Source organism: Sabethes cyaneus, chromosome 3 (genome assembly GCF_943734655.1).
Source record: "Sabethes cyaneus chromosome 3, idSabCyanKW18_F2, whole genome shotgun sequence".
NCBI lineage: Eukaryota > Metazoa > Arthropoda > Insecta > Diptera > Culicidae > Sabethes > Sabethes cyaneus.
The window spans coordinates 60,118,243-60,141,096 of NC_071355.1; the positions used below are offsets into that span (position 1 = coordinate 60,118,243).

At 43.1% G+C, this 22,854-nt stretch overlaps 1 protein-coding gene across 1 annotated transcript; it reads left to right on the forward strand.

The window, feature by feature from the left end:
• The first annotated feature begins 8,602 nt into the window (after positions 1 to 8,602).
• LOC128739632 (serine-rich adhesin for platelets-like) lies at positions 8,603 to 21,498 on the forward strand. Its single transcript, XM_053835128.1, has 7 exons — positions 8,603 to 11,159; positions 11,876 to 14,024; positions 14,905 to 15,011; positions 15,062 to 15,685; positions 16,137 to 21,023; positions 21,317 to 21,369; positions 21,434 to 21,498. Exons 1-7 carry the CDS (start codon positions 8,603 to 8,605, stop codon positions 21,455 to 21,457), a joined length of 10,401 nt encoding a protein of 3,466 aa, XP_053691103.1. The 3' UTR covers positions 21,458 to 21,498.
• Positions 21,499 to 22,854: the final 1,356 nt, after the last annotated feature.

The following is a 22,854-nucleotide window of genomic DNA, read 5'->3' on the forward strand; positions in this document are numbered from 1 at the left end:
GACCAAAGTTGACGAGAAGCTAGTTGAGGCAAAGGCTGTTTCACCAGTCGAGGAAGACAAGCCAGTCAAAGAAGACAAGCCTGCTGAAATTGAGAAACCAGTTTCACCAGTTACTGATGAAGCTAAAAAAATTGAATTAGTCGAAGAAATCGTGACTGAGACCAAACTTTACGAGAAACCGGTTGAGGCAAAGGCTGTTTCACCAATCAAGGAAGACAAGCCTGCAGAAATTGAGAAACCAGTTTCACCAGTTACTGATGAAGCTAAGGAAATCGAAGTAGTCGAAGAAATCGTGACTGAGACCAAACTTGACGAGAAACCAGTTGAGGCAAAGGCTGTTTCATCAGTCAAGGAAGAAAAGCCTACTGAAATTGAGAAACCAGTTTCACCAGTTACTGATGAAGCTAAGAAAATTGAAGTAGTCAAAGAAATCGTGCCTGAGACCAAACTTGACGAGAAGCTAGTTGAGGCAAAGGCTGTTTCACCAGTCAAGGAAGACAAGCCAGTCAAAGAAGACAAGCCAGCTGAAATTGAGAAACCAGTTTCACCAGTTACTGATGAAGCTAAGAAAATTGAAGTTGTCGAAGAAATCGTGACTAAGACCAAAGTTGACGAGAAGCTAGTTGAGGCAAAGGCTGTTTCACCAGTCAAGGAAGACAAGCCAGTCAAAGAAGACAAGCCAGCTGAAATTGAGAAACCAGTTTCACCAGTTACTGATGAAGCTAAAAAAATTGAAGTTGTCGAAGAAATCGTGACTGAGACCAAACTTGACGAGAAACCGGTTGAGGCAAAGGCTGTTTCACCAGCCAAGGAAGAAAAGCCTACTGACATTGAGAAACCAGTTTCACCAGTTACTGATGAAGCTAAGGAAATTGAAGTAGTCGAAGAAATCGTGACTGAGACCAAAGTTGACGAGAAGCTAGTTGAAGCAAAGGCTGTTTCACCAGTCGAGGAAGAAAAGCCTGCAGAAATTGAGAAACCAGTTTCACCAGTTACTGATGAAGCTAAGAAAATTGAAGTTGTCGAAGAAATCGTGACTGAGACCAAACTTGATGAGAAACCAGTTGAGGCAAAGGCTGTTTCACCAGCCAAGGAAGAAAAGCCTGCTGAAATTGAGAAACCAGTTTCACCAGTTACTGATGAAGCTAAGAAAATTGAAGTAGTCGAAGAAATCGTGACTGAGACCAAACTTGACGAGAAACCAGTTGAGGCAAAGGCTGTTTCACCAGTCGAGGAAGACAAACCAGCTGAAATTGAGAAACCAGTTTCACCAGTTACTGATGAAGCTAAGGAAATTGAAGTAGTCGAAGAAATCGTGACTGAGACCAAACTTGACAAGAAGCTAGTTGAGCCAAAGGCTGTTTCACCAGTCAAGGAAGAAAAGCCTACTGAAATTGAGAAACCAGTTTCACCAGTTACTGATGAAGCTAAGAAAATTGAATTAGTCGAAGAAATCGTGACTGAGACCAAACTTTACGAGAAACCGGTTGAGGCAAAGGCTGTTTCACCAATCAAGGAAGACAAGCCTGCAGAAATTGAGAAACCAGTTTCACCAGTTACTGATGAAGCTAAGGAAATCGAAGTAGTCGAAGAAATCGTGACTGAGACCAAACTTGACGAGAAGCTAGTTGAGGCAAAGGCTGTTTCACTAGTCGAGGAAGACAAGCCTGCTGAAATTGAGAAACCAGTTTCACCAGTTACTGATGAAGCTAAGGAAATTGATGTAGTCGAAGAAATCGTGACTGAGACCAAACTTGGCGACAAACCAGTTGAGGCAAAGGCTGTTTCACCAGCCAAGGAAGACAAGCCTGCTGAAATTGAGAAACCAGTTTCACCAGTTACTGATGAAGCTAAGGAAATCGAAGTAGTCGAAGAAATCGTGACTGAGACCAAACTTGACGAGAAGCTAGTTGAGGCAAAGGCTGTTTCACTAGTCGAGGAAGACAAGCCTGCTGAAATTGAGAAACCAGTTTCACCAGTAACTGATGAAGCTAAGGAAATTGATGTAGTCGAAGAAATCGTGACTGAGACCAAACTTGGCGACAAACCAGTTGAGGCAAAGGCTGTTTCATCAGTCGAGGAAGAAAAGCCTGCTGAAATTGAGAAACCAGTTTCACCAGTTACTGATGAAGCTAAGAAAATTGAAGTAGTCGAAGAAATCGTGACTGAGACCAAACTTGACGAGAAGCTAGTTGAGGCAAAGGCTGTTTCACCAGTCAAGGAAGAAAAGCCTGCTGAAATTGAGAAACCAGTTTCACCAGTTACTGATGAAGCTAAGAAAATTGAAGTAGTCGAAGAAATCGTGACTGAGACCAAACTTGACGAGAAGCTAGTTGAGGCAAAGGCTGTTCCACCAGTCAAGGAAGACAAGCCCGCTGAAACTGAGAAACCAGTTTCACCAGCTACTGATGAAGCTAAGGAAATTGAAGTAGTCGAAGAAATCGTGACTGAGACCAAACTTGACGAGAAGCTAGTTGAGGCAAAGGCTGTTTCACCAGTCAAGGAAGAAAAGCCTACTGCAATTGAGAAACCAGTTTCACCAGTTACTGATGAAGCTAAGAAAATTGAAGTAGTCGAAGAAATCGTGACTGAGACCAAACTTGACGAGAAGCTAGTTGAGGCAAAGGCTGTTTCACCAGTCAAGGAAGACAAGCCCGCTGAAATTGAGAAACCAGTTTCACCAGCTACTGATGAAGCTAAGGAAATTGAAGTAGTCGAAGAAATCGTGACTGAGACCAAACTTGACGAGAAGCTAGTTGAGCCAAAGGCTGTTTCACCAGTCAAGGAAGAAAAGCCTACTGCAATTGAGAAACCAGTTTCACCAGTTACTGATGAAGCTAAGAAAATTAAAGTAGTCGAAGAAATCGTGACTGAGACCAAACTTGACGAAAAACCGGTTGAGGCAAAGGCTGTTTCACCAGTCAAGGAAGACAAGCCTGCTGAAATTGAGAAACCAGTTTCACCAGCTACTGATGAAGCTAAGGAAATTGAAGTAGTCGAAGAAATCGTGACTGAGACCAAACTTGACGAGAAACCGGTTGAGGCAAAGGCTGTTTCACCAGTCAAGGAAGACAAGCCTGCTGAAATTGAGAAACCAGTTTCACCAGTTACTGATGAAGCTAAGGAAATCGAAGTAGTCGAAGAAATCGTGACTGAGACCAAACTTGACGAGAAGCTAGTTGAGGCAAAGGCTGTTCCACCAGTCAAGGAAGACAAGCCCGCTGAAATTGAGAAACCAGTTTCACCAGTTACTGATGAAGCTAAGGAAATTGAAGTAGTCGAAGAAATCGTGACTGAGATCAAACTTGACGAGAAACCGATTGAGGCAAAGGCTGTTTCACCAGTCAAGGAAGACAAGCCTGCTGAAACTGAGAAACCAGTTTCACCAGTTACTGATGAAGCTAAGGAAATTGAAGTAGTCGAAGAAATCGTGACTGAGACCAAACTTGACGAGAAACCGGTTGAGGCAAAGGCTGTTTCACCAGTCAAGGAAGAAAAGTCTGCTGAAATTGAGAAACCAGTTTCACCAGTTACTGATGAAGCTAAGGAAATTGAAGTAGTCGAAGAAATCGTGACTGAGACCAAACTTGACGAGAAACCGGTTGAGGCAAAGGCTGTTTCACCAGTCAAGGAAGACAAGCCTGCAGAAATTGAGAAACCAGTTTCACCAGTTACTGATGAAGCTAAAGAAATTGAAGTAGTCGAAGAAATCGTGACTGAGACCAAACTTGACGAGAAACCGGTTGAGGCAAAGGCTGTTTCACCAGTCAAGGAAGACAAGCCTGCAGAAATTGAGAAACCAGTTTCACCAGTTACTGATGAAGCTAAGGAAATTGAAGTAGTCGAAGAAATCGTGACTGAGACCAAACTTGACAAGAAGCCAGTTGAGGCAAAGGCTGTTTCACCAGTCAAGGAAGACAAGCCTGCTGAAATTGAGAAACCAGTTTCACCAGTTACTGATGAAGCTAAGGAAATTGAAGTAGTCGAAGAAATCGTGACTGAGACCAAACTTGACGAGAAGCCAGTTGAGGCAAAGGCTGTTTCACCAGTCAAGGAAGACAAACCTGCTGAAATTGAGAAACCAGTTTCACCAGTTACTGATGAAGCTAAGGAAATTGAAGTAGTCGAAGAAATCGTGACTGAGACCAAACTTGACGAGAAACCAGTTGAGCCAAAGGCTGTTTCACCAGTCAAGGAAGAAAAGCCTGCTGAAATTGAGAAACCAGTTTCACCAGTTACTGATGAAGCAAAGGAAATTGAAGTAGTCGAAGAAATCGTGACTGAGATCAAACTTGACGAGAAACCGATTGAGGCAAAGGCTGTTTCACCAGTCAAGGAAGACAAGCCTGCTGAAACTGAGAAACCAGTTTCACCAGTTACTGATGAAGCTAAGGAAATTGAAGTAGTCGAAGAAATCGTGACTGAGACCAAACTTGACGAGAAACCGGTTGAGGCAAAGGCTGTTTCACCAGTCAAGGAAGAAAAGTCTGCTGAAATTGAGAAACCAGTTTCACCAGTTACTGATGAAGCTAAGGAAATTGAAGTAGTCGAAGAAATCGTGACTGAGACCAAACTTGACGAGAAACCGGTTGAGGCAAAGGCTGTTTCACCAGTCAAGGAAGACAAGCCTGCAGAAATTGAGAAACCAGTTTCACCAGTTACTGATGAAGCTAAGGAAATTGAAGTAGTCGAAGAAATCGTGACTGAGACCAAACTTGACGAGAAGCCAGTTGAGGCAAAGGCTGTTCCACCAGTCAAGGAAGACAAGCCCGCTGAAATTGAGAAACCAGTTTCACCAGTTACTGATGAAGCTAAGGAAATTGAAGTAGTCGAAGAAATCGTGACTGAGATCAAACTTGACGAGAAACCGATTGAGGCAAAGGCTGTTTCACCAGTCAAGGAAGACAAGCCTGCTGAAACTGAGAAACCAGTTTCACCAGTTACTGATGAAGCTAAGGAAATTGAAGTAGTCGAAGAAATCGTGACTGAGACCAAACTTGACGAGAAACCGGTTGAGGCAAAGGCTGTTTCACCAGTCAAGGAAGAAAAGTCTGCTGAAATTGAGAAACCAGTTTCACCAGTTACTGATGAAGCTAAGGAAATTGAAGTAGTCGAAGAAATCGTGACTGAGACCAAACTTGACGAGAAACCGGTTGAGGCAAAGGCTGTTTCACCAGTCAAGGAAGACAAGCCTGCAGAAATTGAGAAACCAGTTTCACCAGTTACTGATGAAGCTAAGGAAATTGAAGTAGTCGAAGAAATCGTGACTGAGACCAAACTTGACGAGAAGCCAGTTGAGGCAAAGGCTGTTCCACCAGTCAAGGAAGACAAGCCCGCTGAAATTGAGAAACCAGTTTCACCAGTTACTGATGAAGCTAAGGAAATTGAAGTAGTCGAAGAAATCGTGACTGAGATCAAACTTGACGAGAAACCGATTGAGGCAAAGGCTGTTTCACCAGTCAAAGAAGACAAGCCTGCTGAAATTGAGAAACCAGTTTCACCAGTTACTGATGAAGCTAAGAAAATTGAAGTAGTCGAAGAAATCGTGACTGAGACCAAACTTGACGAGAAGCTAGTTGAGGCAAAGGCTGTTTCACCAGTCAAGGAAGACAAGCCCGCTGAAATTGAGAAACCAGTTTCACCAGCTACTGATGAAGCTAAGGAAATTGAAGTAGTCGAAGAAATCGTGACTGAGACCAAACTTGACGAGAAGCTAGTTGAGCCAAAGGCTGTTTCACCAGTCAAGGAAGAAAAGCCTACTGCAATTGAGAAACCAGTTTCACCAGTTACTGATGAAGCTAAGAAAATTAAAGTAGTCGAAGAAATCGTGACTGAGACCAAACTTGACGAAAAACCGGTTGAGGCAAAGGCTGTTTCACCAGTCAAGGAAGACAAGCCTGCTGAAATTGAGAAACCAGTTTCACCAGCTACTGATGAAGCTAAGGAAATTGAAGTAGTCGAAGAAATCGTGACTGAGACCAAACTTGACGAGAAACCGGTTGAGGCAAAGGCTGTTTCACCAGTCAAGGAAGACAAGCCTGCTGAAATTGAGAAACCAGTTTCACCAGTTACTGATGAAGCTAAGGAAATCGAAGTAGTCGAAGAAATCGTGACTGAGACCAAACTTGACGAGAAGCTAGTTGAGGCAAAGGCTGTTCCACCAGTCAAGGAAGACAAGCCCGCTGAAATTGAGAAACCAGTTTCACCAGTTACTGATGAAGCTAAGGAAATTGAAGTAGTCGAAGAAATCGTGACTGAGATCAAACTTGACGAGAAACCGATTGAGGCAAAGGCTGTTTCACCAGTCAAGGAAGACAAGCCTGCTGAAACTGAGAAACCAGTTTCACCAGTTACTGATGAAGCTAAGGAAATTGAAGTAGTCGAAGAAATCGTGACTGAGACCAAACTTGACGAGAAACCGGTTGAGGCAAAGGCTGTTTCACCAGTCAAGGAAGAAAAGTCTGCTGAAATTGAGAAACCAGTTTCACCAGTTACTGATGAAGCTAAGGAAATTGAAGTAGTCGAAGAAATCGTGACTGAGACCAAACTTGACGAGAAACCGGTTGAGGCAAAGGCTGTTTCACCAGTCAAGGAAGACAAGCCTGCAGAAATTGAGAAACCAGTTTCACCAGTTACTGATGAAGCTAAAGAAATTGAAGTAGTCGAAGAAATCGTGACTGAGACCAAACTTGACGAGAAACCGGTTGAGGCAAAGGCTGTTTCACCAGTCAAGGAAGACAAGCCTGCAGAAATTGAGAAACCAGTTTCACCAGTTACTGATGAAGCTAAGGAAATTGAAGTAGTCGAAGAAATCGTGACTGAGACCAAACTTGACAAGAAGCCAGTTGAGGCAAAGGCTGTTTCACCAGTCAAGGAAGACAAGCCTGCTGAAATTGAGAAACCAGTTTCACCAGTTACTGATGAAGCTAAGGAAATTGAAGTAGTCGAAGAAATCGTGACTGAGACCAAACTTGACGAGAAGCCAGTTGAGGCAAAGGCTGTTTCACCAGTCAAGGAAGACAAACCTGCTGAAATTGAGAAACCAGTTTCACCAGTTACTGATGAAGCTAAGGAAATTGAAGTAGTCGAAGAAATCGTGACTGAGACCAAACTTGACGAGAAACCAGTTGAGCCAAAGGCTGTTTCACCAGTCAAGGAAGAAAAGCCTGCTGAAATTGAGAAACCAGTTTCACCAGTTACTGATGAAGCAAAGGAAATTGAAGTAGTCGAAGAAATCGTGACTGAGATCAAACTTGACGAGAAACCGATTGAGGCAAAGGCTGTTTCACCAGTCAAGGAAGACAAGCCTGCTGAAACTGAGAAACCAGTTTCACCAGTTACTGATGAAGCTAAGGAAATTGAAGTAGTCGAAGAAATCGTGACTGAGACCAAACTTGACGAGAAACCGGTTGAGGCAAAGGCTGTTTCACCAGTCAAGGAAGAAAAGTCTGCTGAAATTGAGAAACCAGTTTCACCAGTTACTGATGAAGCTAAGGAAATTGAAGTAGTCGAAGAAATCGTGACTGAGACCAAACTTGACGAGAAACCGGTTGAGGCAAAGGCTGTTTCACCAGTCAAGGAAGACAAGCCTGCAGAAATTGAGAAACCAGTTTCACCAGTTACTGATGAAGCTAAGGAAATTGAAGTAGTCGAAGAAATCGTGACTGAGACCAAACTTGACGAGAAGCCAGTTGAGGCAAAGGCTGTTCCACCAGTCAAGGAAGACAAGCCCGCTGAAATTGAGAAACCAGTTTCACCAGTTACTGATGAAGCTAAGGAAATTGAAGTAGTCGAAGAAATCGTGACTGAGATCAAACTTGACGAGAAACCGATTGAGGCAAAGGCTGTTTCACCAGTCAAAGAAGACAAGCCTGCTGAAATTGAGAAACCAGTTTCACCAGTTACTGATGAAGCTAAGAAAATTGAAGTAGTCGAAGAAATCGTGACTGAGACCAAACTTGACGAGAAGCTAGTTGAAGCAACGGCTGTTTCACCAGTCGAGGAAGAAAAGCCTGCTGAAATTGAGAAACCAGTTTCACCATTTACTGATGAAGCTGAGGAAATTAAAGTTGTCGAAAAAATCACAACTGATACCAAACTTGACGAGAAGCTAGTTGAAGAAAAGGCTTTTTCATCAGTCAAGGAAAAAAAGCCTGCTAAAATTGAGAAACCAGTTTCACCAGTTACTGATGAAGCTAAGGAAATTGAAGCAGTCGAAGAAATCGTGACTGAGACCAAACTTGACGAGAAGCTAGTAGACGCAAAGACTGCTACGCCAGTCAAGGAAGGAAAGCCTAGTGAAATCGAGAAACCCGTTTCACCAATTACTGACGAAGGTAAACAAATTGAGGTGGTAGAAGAAACCATGACTGAGACCAAACTTGACGATAAACAAATTGAGAAACCAGTTTCATTGATTACAGCAACTGAAACTAAGCACACTGAGGATGTTAAAGAAGAGTCTCAAATATTGGATAGTAAACAACTTGCAGATGCAAGCTTGGTAAGCAAAACTCAGAAAGAATCTTTGCAGTTGACTTTAGCTGAATACAGCGTATCGAAAGATCACTCGTCAGAATCTAAGAATCTTCCAGATACAGTGATGGAGTCTGGGTATGCTTTTGCTATAAGCAAAAGGCGTGATTCAGATATGGGGCGAATTAGTAAATTAGAGCCTTCCGCACCATCTGATCGATCAGATATTACGGAAGAATTCAAAAAAGATGAAATGGGAAAAGATGATTTACGGAAGAGTTCATTTTCTGCTGTTGAAGGATCAATCTATGATGACGATTCTCCATTGCTCACCGATTTTACTACGTCCTCTATAACTTATGTCAGCGAGCGTATAGATTCATCTTCACTCGAACTCATGGCAGGAGACAGCTTTGGAGATTATTTGAAAGCATCTGCGACAGTCAACGTAAAATCGGATGGAATGAAAATTGAAGCACAATCTCCAGGGTCAGGCATTTCATGTGTTACAACGGCGAGTGAAACGCTAGACTCCAGTGCCCATGAAATCGAGAAAGCTCAGCAGACTAGTGGATCGATACAGCACGATATTCCAACGGAATACGAGAAATCAATTTCACCAAGCGACAATGCTGCATCTGATTTTTCAACTGAATCCGCTACCAAATACAATTTACCTTATGACACTGAATCCGATAGCCATGAAGTTTTATCAGGACTACCAAAAATACGCGACGAGCGTACAAAAGTAGAGGAAATCCAAGATGTTAAGATAATAAAACCTTGCAAACTTATGTCAATGGATCCACGTCATGAATCAGCTTCACCACAAAGTGATATTACCGAATACACAGAAAGTGTATCTTATGTAGAGTCAATTATTGACAGTACAAATTACGAGAACGCCTTAAAACAGAAAGAAAAGCAATTGGAACAACAAAAGCAAGACGAAAAGATCGATGCACAAGAGAAACAACTTATCGTAAAAAGTAAAGAACATCATGACGAAAAGATTATAAAAAGCACAGATGAAATTGTAGCCGAAAAGAAGGAATCAACTCAGGTAAAGAAAAAACCCAAAACAAAAGCCACTGTGACAAAAATCAGCTTACAAAAGCAAACGCCTATCGAAATTTCTAAACAATCTAGCAAAACCGTGGACATCAAATCAGCTTCGAAGAGTGTCGAATACTCATCCAGTACCAGTCGGACAACAACGGTTTCGCGTACTTATACCAGCACCAGAACACACGGATACATGCAATCAACGCTTTCGCGGGACCAAAAGGTTTTAAAGCCACTTAATTTAGCCGATTCGACGCATTCTTCGCCGGCAAAGTCTTCCTACCGTTCAGCGTCGATTGGATCACAATTAGCTGAGAAGAAAACCAAATCTTCCAGAGAAACTTCCAGTGGAAAACCGGTGAGAACAGCTACAAAACTAGCCAATCAAATCGACTCTGCCGAATCAAGCACTGTGAAAAAACAACAGGAACATAAATCAACTGTTCAAGGCACAAAGTATTCACGAACTTCCACTGATCGTTCTGATCGAACGACCAGATCGTCAACGTCGTCTTTCACTAGCAGTACCAGTCGATATCGCTCTAGAAAATCAACAGAACCGTTCGAAAAACAAGAACCTACTATCAAAAAAGCTGACAAAGAGCAGGCTAATCAGGCTACGAAGACTACGGTTAGTACTTCCAAAAGTACCAAGGAGCGTACCAATAAAAGCTTGATACCGGTGAAAGTTACCAGCGCAAAGGGATCACCGCGAAAAGAACCCCCAGCGAAAACAACTGTAGATAAATCTGCAACAAAGAAGATTAGCCAACCAACGGAAGAGAAAACTACACAAATTATGATCATTACTACAACCAAGTCCGTTGATACAAGTGTGACCGACGTGCAAACGACAATGTCATCCAAGATTGGCTTTGTCAAAACGACACCTCGTGTAACGAAAACCACACACAAGTCCGGTGATTTGAAGCAAGACGATACGTACCGGTGCAAATCTGCCATGCACTACTCGTACAAAGATGCCGTCACATTCGATCACGCCGAAATTCCGTCTTCTTTGCCATCTAGTCCGAGCCGTCTCAATAAGAGTTCCTCCAACAGTACAAATGTATTGACTAGCGAAGTTTTTACACGCACGATCGACTCGTCGAAATCGATCGAAGTTATCTACCGACAACCGTCGACTTCAAACGAACTGATACGCAAGATTAACGAGTACCGCTACAACGACATAGACTTGACCACTGACTCGAGCCTTTCTGACTCCATCGCACTCCCGTCATCATCCTCTGAGCACGAAAACGACGTGCTTGGTAGACGCAAACGATCCGGAAGTCCTGCATCGCCCAAGGCACATACTGCGACATCGTCCGCCCCACCACCAACTACGGCCACCGTAAGCCGTAAGCAGGGCCAGGTTGTAAGCGAGCAAAGATATCGTAAGTCGGACATTTGGATGCGTACCGGTCCCCCGCCGGAAGTGCTACCCGACGGTGACGATGGTGAGATCTATCAGACACTGCATGCTGATCGTCGCACTGTAGCATCGCTCGACGGGATCGTGATGGAAAATCGCATCTCGCCGATACTTGACTTCCGAGCATCCACGCCGCCTCGTCTGAAGTATAAGTTTGATTACGATAGTTCCCTGTTTACAGGTAAATTTTCCTACTCCTGCTCGCAATCTAAGCCAAAATCTACCAACACGCCCAAAACTGAAATGACATAATACTATTATAGAGACATTCCTCCAGTGACTGTTTCGTGCATATTATCGCTGTATGCATCCGCTCGTTTTCCGTCCGCTACATTTTTTTAAATTTGGGAGCAGCATTTGACAGAGAGCTTATTTCTTTATATATTTTTTCCAAATTTAAAGCTTTGCGTTCAACACAATTTGTCGCACAGTTTTGCGTTCGTGGTCCTGCCTATAGCAGTATTATGTCCATCATATTGGCCATAAGGTGATGTGTGTTATCTGATTATTAGTACTTGAACACTCCAAAACAATCGTACGTACTAATTAGTGATAAAGAAGGGCAAAATAACGCGCCGGATTATGCAGACAGTGGAACAGGAGAAAAGGCTAGTAGTCAGATAATTCTCTCTACGGTAGCGCAGCAATATCTATACCAAAAAAAGCATACCTATTTAGCGACATACTAATAATCGATGTGTTACTCAGGTTTTGTTTACTGATACATGCATAATTTGCCTTGCAATGCCATTACTTTTTTCGATTACGCATTCTTGGTTGTCTATGGTTTTGTAAATTGTTTCTTTTTGTTTTGATTTTTGTTTCGCCTTTAATACGATTACGTTTCAATTGATACAGGTTGAAGAGAAGCAGGCCAAAGAAACTGCGTCATGTCAGAAATACCGGTCATCGCCATCACCCAGGAGTGTTCCGACGACGAGGAACTGGATGATGTTTCCAAGTTAAACATCAACGATGCTCACACGGACACGGAAGATTTGATCATGGAACAGGATACAGTTCGCTTTCGAAAGGGCACGAAAACCGGCAACGCTATGATCGATGCAATCAAACCAACCATGAATGGTTCGGTGACGGATGTCGAAGACTGTACTGATTCAGACGATGATGACAGTGAAGCGAAATCTGCCAAAGAAGCCGACATCGTGCTGGATAGATTCCTCGATCAAGGTTACGTAGATGAAACGACCAGTGCCGAGAGTAAAGGAGGAAAACCAAAGCTACTAACACGATCCTGCTCAAAAGCAACCGAGTCAAATACGCTGCGAGTGTTCACCGACGTGAGCAATGCGTTGACCGACTGCGAAGATATGTCCGACGACGATGATTCATTGGGTAAAGTATCGATTCCGGACTGTCCAGAAGACATCCTCGCAAGAGATAACGAAAATGATGCAGTCGCAATTCACAACGTCGTAAGACGTAGACAAGATAAGCACTTTCACAAGCAAGAACCGGCAAAGGACAGTTCGTCGGAGTCGGACACTGCGGACAGTAATGTGCGCCACCGAAAGTGTCACCGGAAAGTGGATGAACGGCCAAAATCGGAGTACGAAAATCTAATGATGTCCGATGACGAAATGGCGGGAGCTTGTGCCAGTGCCCAAATAAATCGACGATCGGTGTTATTCGATGCAGAGGAACTGGTCATGGAAAGTAGTGATGTTGAAGAAGATAGAACGAACGTATTTCCCGAAATTAATATTACATTCGTAGCAAATGAGCGCAATTCCCCCATTGAGCAGCCTAAGAAGAAAAGACCTTCTTCCCTGATGGTACAAGCTCCAAATCCGGATGAAGCGTTGACGGATGTAGAGAATCTAGACTCATCCTCCGAAAGTGAAGATGAAAAAGGAACACCAGTTAATCGTTTAATTCCCATAGCAGTCGTTCGCGCTGGTAAATCAGGCGGCATCACCGATGTAGAGGATTTTAACGACAGTGACGATTGCGATGAGCTTGAGCCAAAAAGAGAAGTTGGTTCTGAATTTTTACCTTCTCCGGTGCGAGAAATCGCTATCCTGAAGCAGAATGCATCCGGCGAGCAGAGGCAAAACGTGATGCCACTGTTGACAATTCTGACACCGGATCTCGAACAGGCACTAACCGATGTTGAGGATATGTCTGACAATGAGGATGGAGATGAGATGTATGACAGCTCTAAGTATGCTATTGAGAACCTGCCGGAAGCAGTACACGATGATGTTTACTCGAGTGATAGCACCCGTATAAATAGTGCAAAATTGGACGTCAAAGGCGTGGTGGGAGAACCTATTACCGATACAGAAGATCTGGTTTTTGATCGGAGCGCTTCCAATAGCGGCACTGGAAGTGAGCTGAGACGTCGCCGCAAGCCAAAGCATGGTCATGGCTCTTCCGCCAGCGGCATGTGTCAGTCTTACAAAGGAAAGAAGTTCCTGGATATGAAAGGTGCAGCTGCCCCGGTAGCTACTACCGATACTGAAGACCTGTATCTTAGCGATGATGCCAAGGAATGTGAATCTAACCGTACAAAACAACGCCGTGCAACAATACAGTTTGCCATCAATACAGCGGCGAACGAAAATGATGGCAAAACCGACGTTGAGTTCCTATCCGGTGATGAGCTAACAAACGAGCGTACACTGCATTCTCCTCAGTTGTTCCATGACGGGTTTTCATCCATAATTAAAACACGAGAACATAATGGGCCATTGGCGAACCGAATAGTGGATGTGACACCCGTCCCGATGATTCGTCAGATTTCTCCCAGCCCGGACACACACTGCAATTGCAATACAGACTGCGAAGACATTCAGGGTGTATCCGACATAGATGACGAAACTTACTCACGGGCTCAAACGGCAACTCCGATGGAGTTGACACGACAGTTACAAGAAAGTGGAAGAAGCGAGATTTATGACACAAGCACCCGCCCGAAGAGCGAACTATTGGACGTAAAGGGTGCGATGGCCGGTGATATTCAAGAGATTCACACCGACGTAGAATTTCTGGACGATGACGGAGCAAACGGAGTAGCCGATCAGTAAATCGAAAAAAAAACTCCTCCACATGCTCCCACGTCCCAACAACGGTATAGTATGAAACGGTTTCTTTTCAAACAACTTTTCGTTTAGCCAAGCAGTGTTGATTTTAGTTAGTTTTTTTGCTCAGTTGGTATGCGTGACTTACTTTTTAGGCTTGATGTTGGAATAGGCTACGTTATCAATAAGTTAAGTAATCTTTTTTTATGCTACATAAAACTACATAATCGTATGTTACCAGTTTAGCCATCTTCTACTTTTGATACTATACTAGTCGTTTATAAGCTAACATAAGCAGTTGAAATGAGCAACAATCCCAACAGAGTACCATTCCGACCGAGACATTGTTCAAGACCTTGTTTTATCGTTGTGCTTTTGTTCCTCTAATTTGTATTGCAGATGACAAACAACAAGAGCCCAAACATACATCGGCAAGTTTTGAAGGTTAGTATGGTGGTTCGATTAATGTCCACTCTTTGTTCGTGTTTTTTTTCTCTTCGATCGTTCAACATCTTTGGTCAATGTTTCTATAAGTTAACTACATGCCCTTCTTCGAGCACTTCCACACAGATACGAGAGCACCAACACATACACTCACACACACACTCACATATAAGCCCATCGAATCCATCGCTGAGAGCAAGCTGAGTTCGAGCTGATTCTGGTTGCAAAGTAAAAGAAAACTTTTTTTTTCGCAGGTAAACCTGTTACGAACTCTCTCGTTTGGGTATCTAGAAATGCTAATTTTTTACTAACTGACGAAAAAAGCGAAATTGTATTTCTTGCAAATGCTGGCCTAGTTCATCTAACATTCTCATGGTCACAACCGATTGTCATCTATCATCCATTTCACCGCTAAGGTCGTTATCGTTACGCTAACAGATCAGTCGTAACATCAACGGCCAGTTTTCATTTCCTGCATCATATAATCATATCGCCATTAGTAGGTCGAAGATCTTGCCCGCAAGACTTGCGAACGCAGTTGACTCGTACACAACCAATGATAACTGGTTTCTCCTAAATCCCTTTCTCGTTTCAGGCGAAGAATATCTAAATTTAGTACATTCGGAAGCCAGTAACTTAGTCGATAGTATATTGGAGCAGAGCGTTTCGATTGTTAGCTCTTCGCAGCTGCAGGCGAATGCAGCGATCGATACACAGGCTCAGTCGGAGAGCGAACAGTACGCAATCCGTAGCGATATACTGTCGTCTAACGAGGCTGACCTAGTCGTTAAGTCGCCCACCATAGAGTCTATGTCAGGCAAGTCTTTCGACGATAACATTAGCAATCCCGACTACGACAGTAGCGAGGCTATCCAGCAACTAGCCCAATTCACTGTAGCCCCTACTAGCGGTGACGCGGGAGACGGTGCCGCGCCAACGGTCACCGACACACGGGAATCCGTTGGCGATGGCATTGTCGACGATGCGGCGCAGAAGGAACGCCGCGCGAAGAAAATCGATCGACACTTTGCCCGACTGTCGTCCGATATTGAGCCGGAAGCCCTGTTGGACAAAAACCGCGAATATGACGAAGCCATAGCCCAAATCAAAGATGAAGTTTCAATGCTGCAGAGTGAATTTTCGAAAATGAGCTGGGATGAAAGCATTTCCGCTACTACCGGTGATTTCGGTTCCAGTACTCCCGATCACGATCTGCAAGGTAGCGCTGTGCAAACTAAAAACCACGCGTCTAAACTAACTAACTAGATCACGATTCTAAAAGCATGCCAGTCTCTCTGTTCTTTCGGTTTCGTTACGTTATGTTGTTTTGCCCCACAATTTACATTTGAGAAAACCAAAACAATGAACAAAAGCATTGGAGCTCCATTTTCGAAAACACAAAAAAAATATTCCCAATTGGCAATCGAACCGAATACGTTTCGCTTTTTTCTCAAAAACAAAACGATACCGAGTTCAAAGGCGCTTTGACTGAATATGAACGGTTTCCAAAACGACCATAACTAAATTAACTCAACCAGAATCAGAACTCATCGATTTTTCGTTTGTTTTAGTGTTCCATTCGACCCGCCCGAAAACAAAAAAAAAGATAATCTCACTTCTCTTCCATCCGTAACCTTAACACGCTTTTTTCACCGCTTTTATTCTTATAGAAACAGATACGCAACTTCGAACAGAAATAACCCTTCCAAAGCCAACGCCCAGATCGCAAACTAACCTTATCGCTGAAGCTGATGCCTCCGCTACAACTACTAGTGTCACTAGCACCACTACCACAAGCTCTGCTGCTGCTGCTGCCTCTTCGCTAACCACTTCCGCTCTGGGTGCCAAGACTACGGAAGATTATGCGGCTTCCATACTGGAAACCGATCTGGACAAACCGGCATCAGGCGATATGAGTGAACTCTCCAGCAGTCAGGAACCGATGCCGGTTCCAAAGCCACGAACTAGCATATCTTCCCGAACGGACACTCAGACACGATCGAGTATTATCGAGTCTTTCGATCAACCGGAGGACTCGATTGAACAGTACCCGGAACCCAGTCAGCAGCGCCAGGAATCACTGGCATCGGAAGACTTTTCCGGCATTGCTCAGAAGGATGGCGATTTCGAAACAAGTGATGAGGACCAGTCAGCTGCAAAGTTTTACATCGGCGAAAAGAGCACTGACATTATTACTCGATCAACCGCTGACAAACGTGCTGATTTTGCTTTCGATAATATAGGTTATGAGTACTCACAAGAATCTGGTCACGAGGGTGAACCGCTAGTAGATGACGCATTCAAAACATACCGTGACCAAACCAGAAAGGAGGATGAATTCACACTGAAATCGCTGCAAGAAGTCGAGAGTGGCACGGCATTGGACGCTGAAATCAAAGCTGAAGTCATCGAAGTGATTGAAGGCGTTGCAAGCGAAAGAACTCTCGAACTCGAATTAGACAGAACGATCGGTTCGGTTCGACAACCGGTCGTCCACTCCCCTATTAAACCGCAGGTTGTCACCGTGGTTGAAGGAGCCAAACCCCTGACGCAAAAACCGAGGGATTCTTCCGAAACACTACTAGAAGATTCCTCCTCCTTTCATTACACAAAACGCACAATCGATGAATTGGTTATAGAGAAAACGCTGGATGAAGTTAAAGAATCACTAGATGCCGTACAGGAGGAACTAATTGAGTCAGTAATCGACGGAAAGTTACTGAAACAATCACCGTCGGAGTTTGAATTTAAAGTTTTACCTTCTGCCAGATACATCCAGGACCCGATTTACGAAACCCAGCAGGAGGAAGTAACAACGACCACCACGATCGTACCACAAACCGTAACAACAACCACTATTTTATCCGAACCTACTAGCCTATCTGAAACCAAAACACCATCTTTTGAGCAAAAAATATCCGACACCGAGGACAAAGCACTTTTAAAACCGGGAGAACCAAGTTCCCTATCATCTGACAGTTCTCCAGCGAAACTGGAGGTGTCGGCACGTTTACGCGCAACCACTTCACATGCGAAAGGAAGTCGTTGGTCGGCAACGGATGTAGATAGCTCTGGGGAAAGCCACTATCAAAGCTTTGAACATACCGACAGTAGCCGACCATTATCATCAGATGTCGATAACCTCCTGCAACAGTATGCATCGTCTGAATATGAAACCGCAATGGATCACTCGATTTTACCGGCATCAACTGAATTTCACAGCGCTGTTAGCACGCTGAACTCCTATAACGTCAGCTCGCACGATAGCATGAAAAGTTTCGACTCGGAAAGTTCCGGTAATTTGGCCAGTGGAGAGTCTGAGGCGACGGAAACCTTGGTTCCTTCTACCATGGACATTGACTTCGATTCCGAGGATGCAGCACTGCTGCATGATGACTCGGAAGAAGACCTACGAGAGAAATTGATAGAACATGAAGAACTTTCTGCAGTGTCCAGTGCAATACCGGTTGCAATGAAGCGTTCGCAGGAGATGAACTTTGCAACCGATTTAAGCAGTGACTTGCTTGCGGATTCATCCGACGTATTCCAGTTTCAGGAAGAAGCAGAAAGAGTAGCCCAAGCACAAGCAGAACAGCTTAGTTCCAGTATTGGAACCGCGTTGGATCTGGTAGAGTCGATGAAGGCAGCCAGTTTGGAGGACGTCAAGGCCGAGAGCACCGAGGAAGCTAAGCTCGGAACAAGTATGGAGGACGGCAGCATTTTATCCATCAGTTTATCCAGCGCATCTAATTTGGAAACAATCATGGAGAATTTACCGGATAAAATGGACAGTTTACCAACTCACGTCGAGGTTGGATTAGATGCGATAACACCAACTACAAGTGACACAAAGGAAATCATCGGTGATATAACTCTTACCTCTACAGTCGTCAAAGAAGGGGACATTAACTTTTTAAACACACAAGCTACAACAGAGATAATGTCGGCGGAGTCCGCTGAGGACACTTCTAAAAAACGAGGTCACAAGCGCACTGAAAGTACGATTCCAGGAAAATTACTATCAGAAATCGCTGCCGAAGCGCGGGACTCATTAGATTCACAAGAAGATTCCATCTCCCAAGAGGTTGCTACCAAACAATCCAGCTCAGAGCGTGACGATATGCGCGAAGAATCCTCAGACTCCGATTATGATCGTTACGAGTCTGAGTATGCGCGATCGTTCCGAGCTCCGCTGAATCAAGGACAAAAGAAGAAAAAGGACATCAAAGCAGACGGGTTCGAGATGGAAATGGAGCACGATCGTAGGAATTCATTCTCGCCTTCTAGTGCCGTCATCGAAACTATCGTCGAGGACGTTCATGCGGAGATCGAACAAGGCAATGAAGCTCAGAAAATGATGGACACGAAACGGGAGGAATTGCAAGAATATCAGCAATCGTCAGCACAATGTATCCCAGACATTCAAGTGACGGAGGATATACAGCAGATCGATTTTGATCAAGAGGAGGTTCCATCACAGTCACAAAAAGTCGATACAACAGCAAGCGAACAAAAAATTCAGTTCGCTAAACAGGAAGAGTTCAAAATAAGCGAAGAGCAATACCAGGAGATGATAGAGCAGAAGTATAAATCCAAGATGGCTGACGTGGCTGCCAAGTTCGATTACGAAGCAGATGATAAAGACGATTCAGCTGGTTCCGATTCATTTGAAATGTTGGAGCAACCAGATATATCGGACGAGTTCGTGATTGTCGAAGAGGTTGCTCGAGAAGCCCATGAATGCGACACTGAAGGAAAAAGTGTCTCTATCAAGCCAGTTAAGAAGGAAAAGAAACACGATGAGGAAGTTGAAAAGTTACTGGTAAAATCGGCTCCAGCACACACTAATGCAGGTTCTTTATATGCAAACATGAGAGAAGATATGATGTATGATTTTGAAGAAAGTCCACCAACGGGTAGTGAAGAGGTTGATCCGAATGGGGTGACAATGGACTTGTTGAACAATGGATATCCACTGGAGGAGAGTAAACGCTGGGTTGAAATGCAGCTGGCTGAGACGCAGAACTTCCGTTATCCATTGGAAGATCGGCTGGAAGATATAAAGGAGGAAGATACTGATTTTGAAGTAGGTAGCAGCAGAATTGGAAGCATTAAAGATTCATTTTCCAGCACGCCGGACTACGACTTGTTAGCTAAGCGACTTGCGTCACGAGAACATGATGATATTTCTATGAGCAGTTTGCAAGAGTTCGAAAACTTGGAACATGTTATTTCTCTGGAAAATAGAAAAATGCAACAAGGCTCGCAAGATTCCTTGAGCAATGGTAGTTTTACTAGAAGATTTATGAGCCGCGGTCATGGAGACGACATCAGTTTGTCAAGCTTGAAGGAGTTTGAAGGGTTGGAGTCAGCGTGTTTGGAGGCACAGCGTATCGAAATCAAAGCCAAAGAAGAAGCTGCTCTGCTGTCCAGATCGGACGAATCAAACAAATCGGATAAATCGACGGGCGCCAAACGAAGTCCACCCACTAATGGAACCATTATCAAGACGTCATCATCAGTTAGCACTGTGACATCTGGACCGGAAAAAAGCACTATAGTTGAAGTCAAGGCTACATCCAGTGAAATCAGTAAGGATTCTTTGTCAACCACAACAACTGTGACCACGGTTACTACAATCTCTCATGATAGTTCGATCAGACATACGTTAGATGAAGAAGATACGTCGCACATGCTGACGGTATCTACCGATAGCTTGGACAGAAGTCGAGTACAGAAACAAACCGTCACCAAAGATAGATTACCATCGGCACACTCAAGTAGTGACAGTTTGGAAATTAACAACAAAAATAATGCCGATGTCATGACGAGCAGTCTCGATTCGATTGAATTTTCCAAAGCCGGGGCAATCACTACCAGATCATCACAATCGGATTCAATTGAGCATATTGCGCAACAGCAAGTACAGCGAAGTGATAGTACAGATTCGATTGAAATGCAGCATGGTATCTCATCGAGAGCTAGCGAGGTCAAGCGCGATTCGCTAGACTCGCTACCATACAGTATTGAGAATAAAAGTGGTTTCAGTAGCCCTACAAAACCAGTTGGAAGTCATCGTGTAACAACTACGGATGTTCTTGCTGTGGCAGGTTCCAGCAGCAGCCAGTATACTGCACAAACAGGAATGACAAAGGATATTTCGGTAGACTCCCTAGCGGGACAAGAAGCCTTTTTGACGAGTACCGAAAGCTTGGAGACCAGTTCTACAGCTACAAATGCGACCTATCAAAATGAAACCGACTCGCAGATGTCATCCAGCGTTACAAGCTGTGGTTCAATTACGATGGTCGACACCCTGGATAATGTTGGGGACTTTGAAGGATTTGGCCTGCAAGAAAACATAACCTTCAAGAGCACTACGACTGCGTCCAGTTCCAGTTATTCTGGCCAGCATCAGCAGCAGCAGCAGCAGCAACAGCATATTTCCCATGTGTATCGCGGTTCTTCATCAACAGCAACCACTACGACGATGGCCAGCGCAACGGGAGAATTCTCGATTTCGGAAATCGAACTGTTAAGTAGACAAATGTACCCAGGTTAGAATCCGCCAATTTAATACAATATTCGCTCAACTATATAAACATTTTTGATTTGGCCTGCTGCAAAAGAAATTTTCAATCATTTATGGTTTAGCTAAGCGTTATCAAAGCAATTTTACGAGTCGAAATGGAGCTCAACTGAGTTTAAGTTTATGTAATTATAATTTTATCAACACAAGCTTTTACAAAAGTCATGCATGCCAATTAGATAATGCTAGTTTGGATGTTTCTAGTCAATGTTGGGAAGTATGTCAAGATGCAACTGAGCGTTTCTTAATCTCTACTTATAGGGGAACTAACATTCGATGATGCAAAGGAGTCTGCCAAGGAGAAATCACAGAGCGTAAGTTTCATTGAACGTGAAACGTCTGTTAGTAAATAATCCGCGTTTTTTGAATATAACACAGAAAACGGCTGAAAAAGATGACTAAATACAGCAACACACTTCGGTCGATAGCGTACGAGGAAGTCAGATGTTTTGATTTCCATCCATCTTGAAACAACCGATAGATTACTTTTTCCGGAAATAAAATATATAATCTTACTTCTACTTAAAAGTCGCGGAAAAATACGACAAATCATACTAAATCTATTCACTTACTTATCGTACTAGTATTGCTGCGACAAAAAAGTAAGCAACAAAAACAAGAATGTAAAGCTTAGCTCAATTTTTGTTAAAATATCTGAACCTACTGGAAGAGGTAAACCTAACAAGTAATAGTTTCGAAAATTAAGCTTGCCACATCACACTAATCTCTAGCGAACAAAAAAAATCTAGCAAACAAATAAAAGAGCAAAAAACAAAGACGAATATATTCGTACTGTTACCAATCACAGCTATAGAAGAGAGGACTTTACACGAAAATAAAGAGTCTGCAACAGCTCATTGAAACGTGCTACTGCTAGTCACGGGATGACAGACGATTAAGGAAGCTCCCATCATCAGGCCTCCTACCAATTGTGCTGAGTAACAGTTAAACATAAAATGTAATACAAAGTGTGAGAATATTCACTCCTTTTAGATTGTATAATCTGTGGCTTGTTTGACATAGTCAGTGACCATTAATTATGCTTGATCTAATCTCAAATCGATATCATTGGAGTCTTTTTGGTTCGCTTACTATTAAGTTGAGAATACTTAGAATTAAAAATTGAAAATCACCTAGATGTGGATATGTTTGATATTACAAAGAAACGAAATCAAGCGAGCAACCGCCGATTGGCGAAGAGGGAAAATGCAAAAATCGTTATCTTTTTTGATGTTGATGCATGATAACAGCGGGATATTTACCAAACAGAAAAAAAAAACAAAATAAAGAAATAAAACAACAAACGCAGTGAAAATAACAACAAAACTTTAGCAAACCAAGTATTTTACATGATATTTAAGGTAAACAAACATCTAAGCAAGGTGAATATTATACTGAATCGATGTAACATTTGCGAAACTATCAAATAAATGCTTAATAAAAACTGTCAGATTTTTTTCTATGGTAAAAGTTGAGAAATGTGCTACTATGATATGGAAGTATATCTGTGAAAATTTATTCTAGATTAAAAGTTACGTACATATATTTCATTTCTGTACATGACATACTAATGTGTCGAACCTGATATAATTCACTGAAGTCACTCTTTATGCAACCATTTTTACGAGAATTTTTGAATGTACATTAAATGCGTACGCAATTTTCACAATTTTTAAGTTTGAGTGAAGCAAATTTTTGAAATTTAGGTGGTTGTACTTTAAACTAAAGGAATTTTAGAATGGTGTCGAGATGCTCAAGGAATTGGCGACGATTAGCCCAGGACCAAGTGGAGTGGAGAT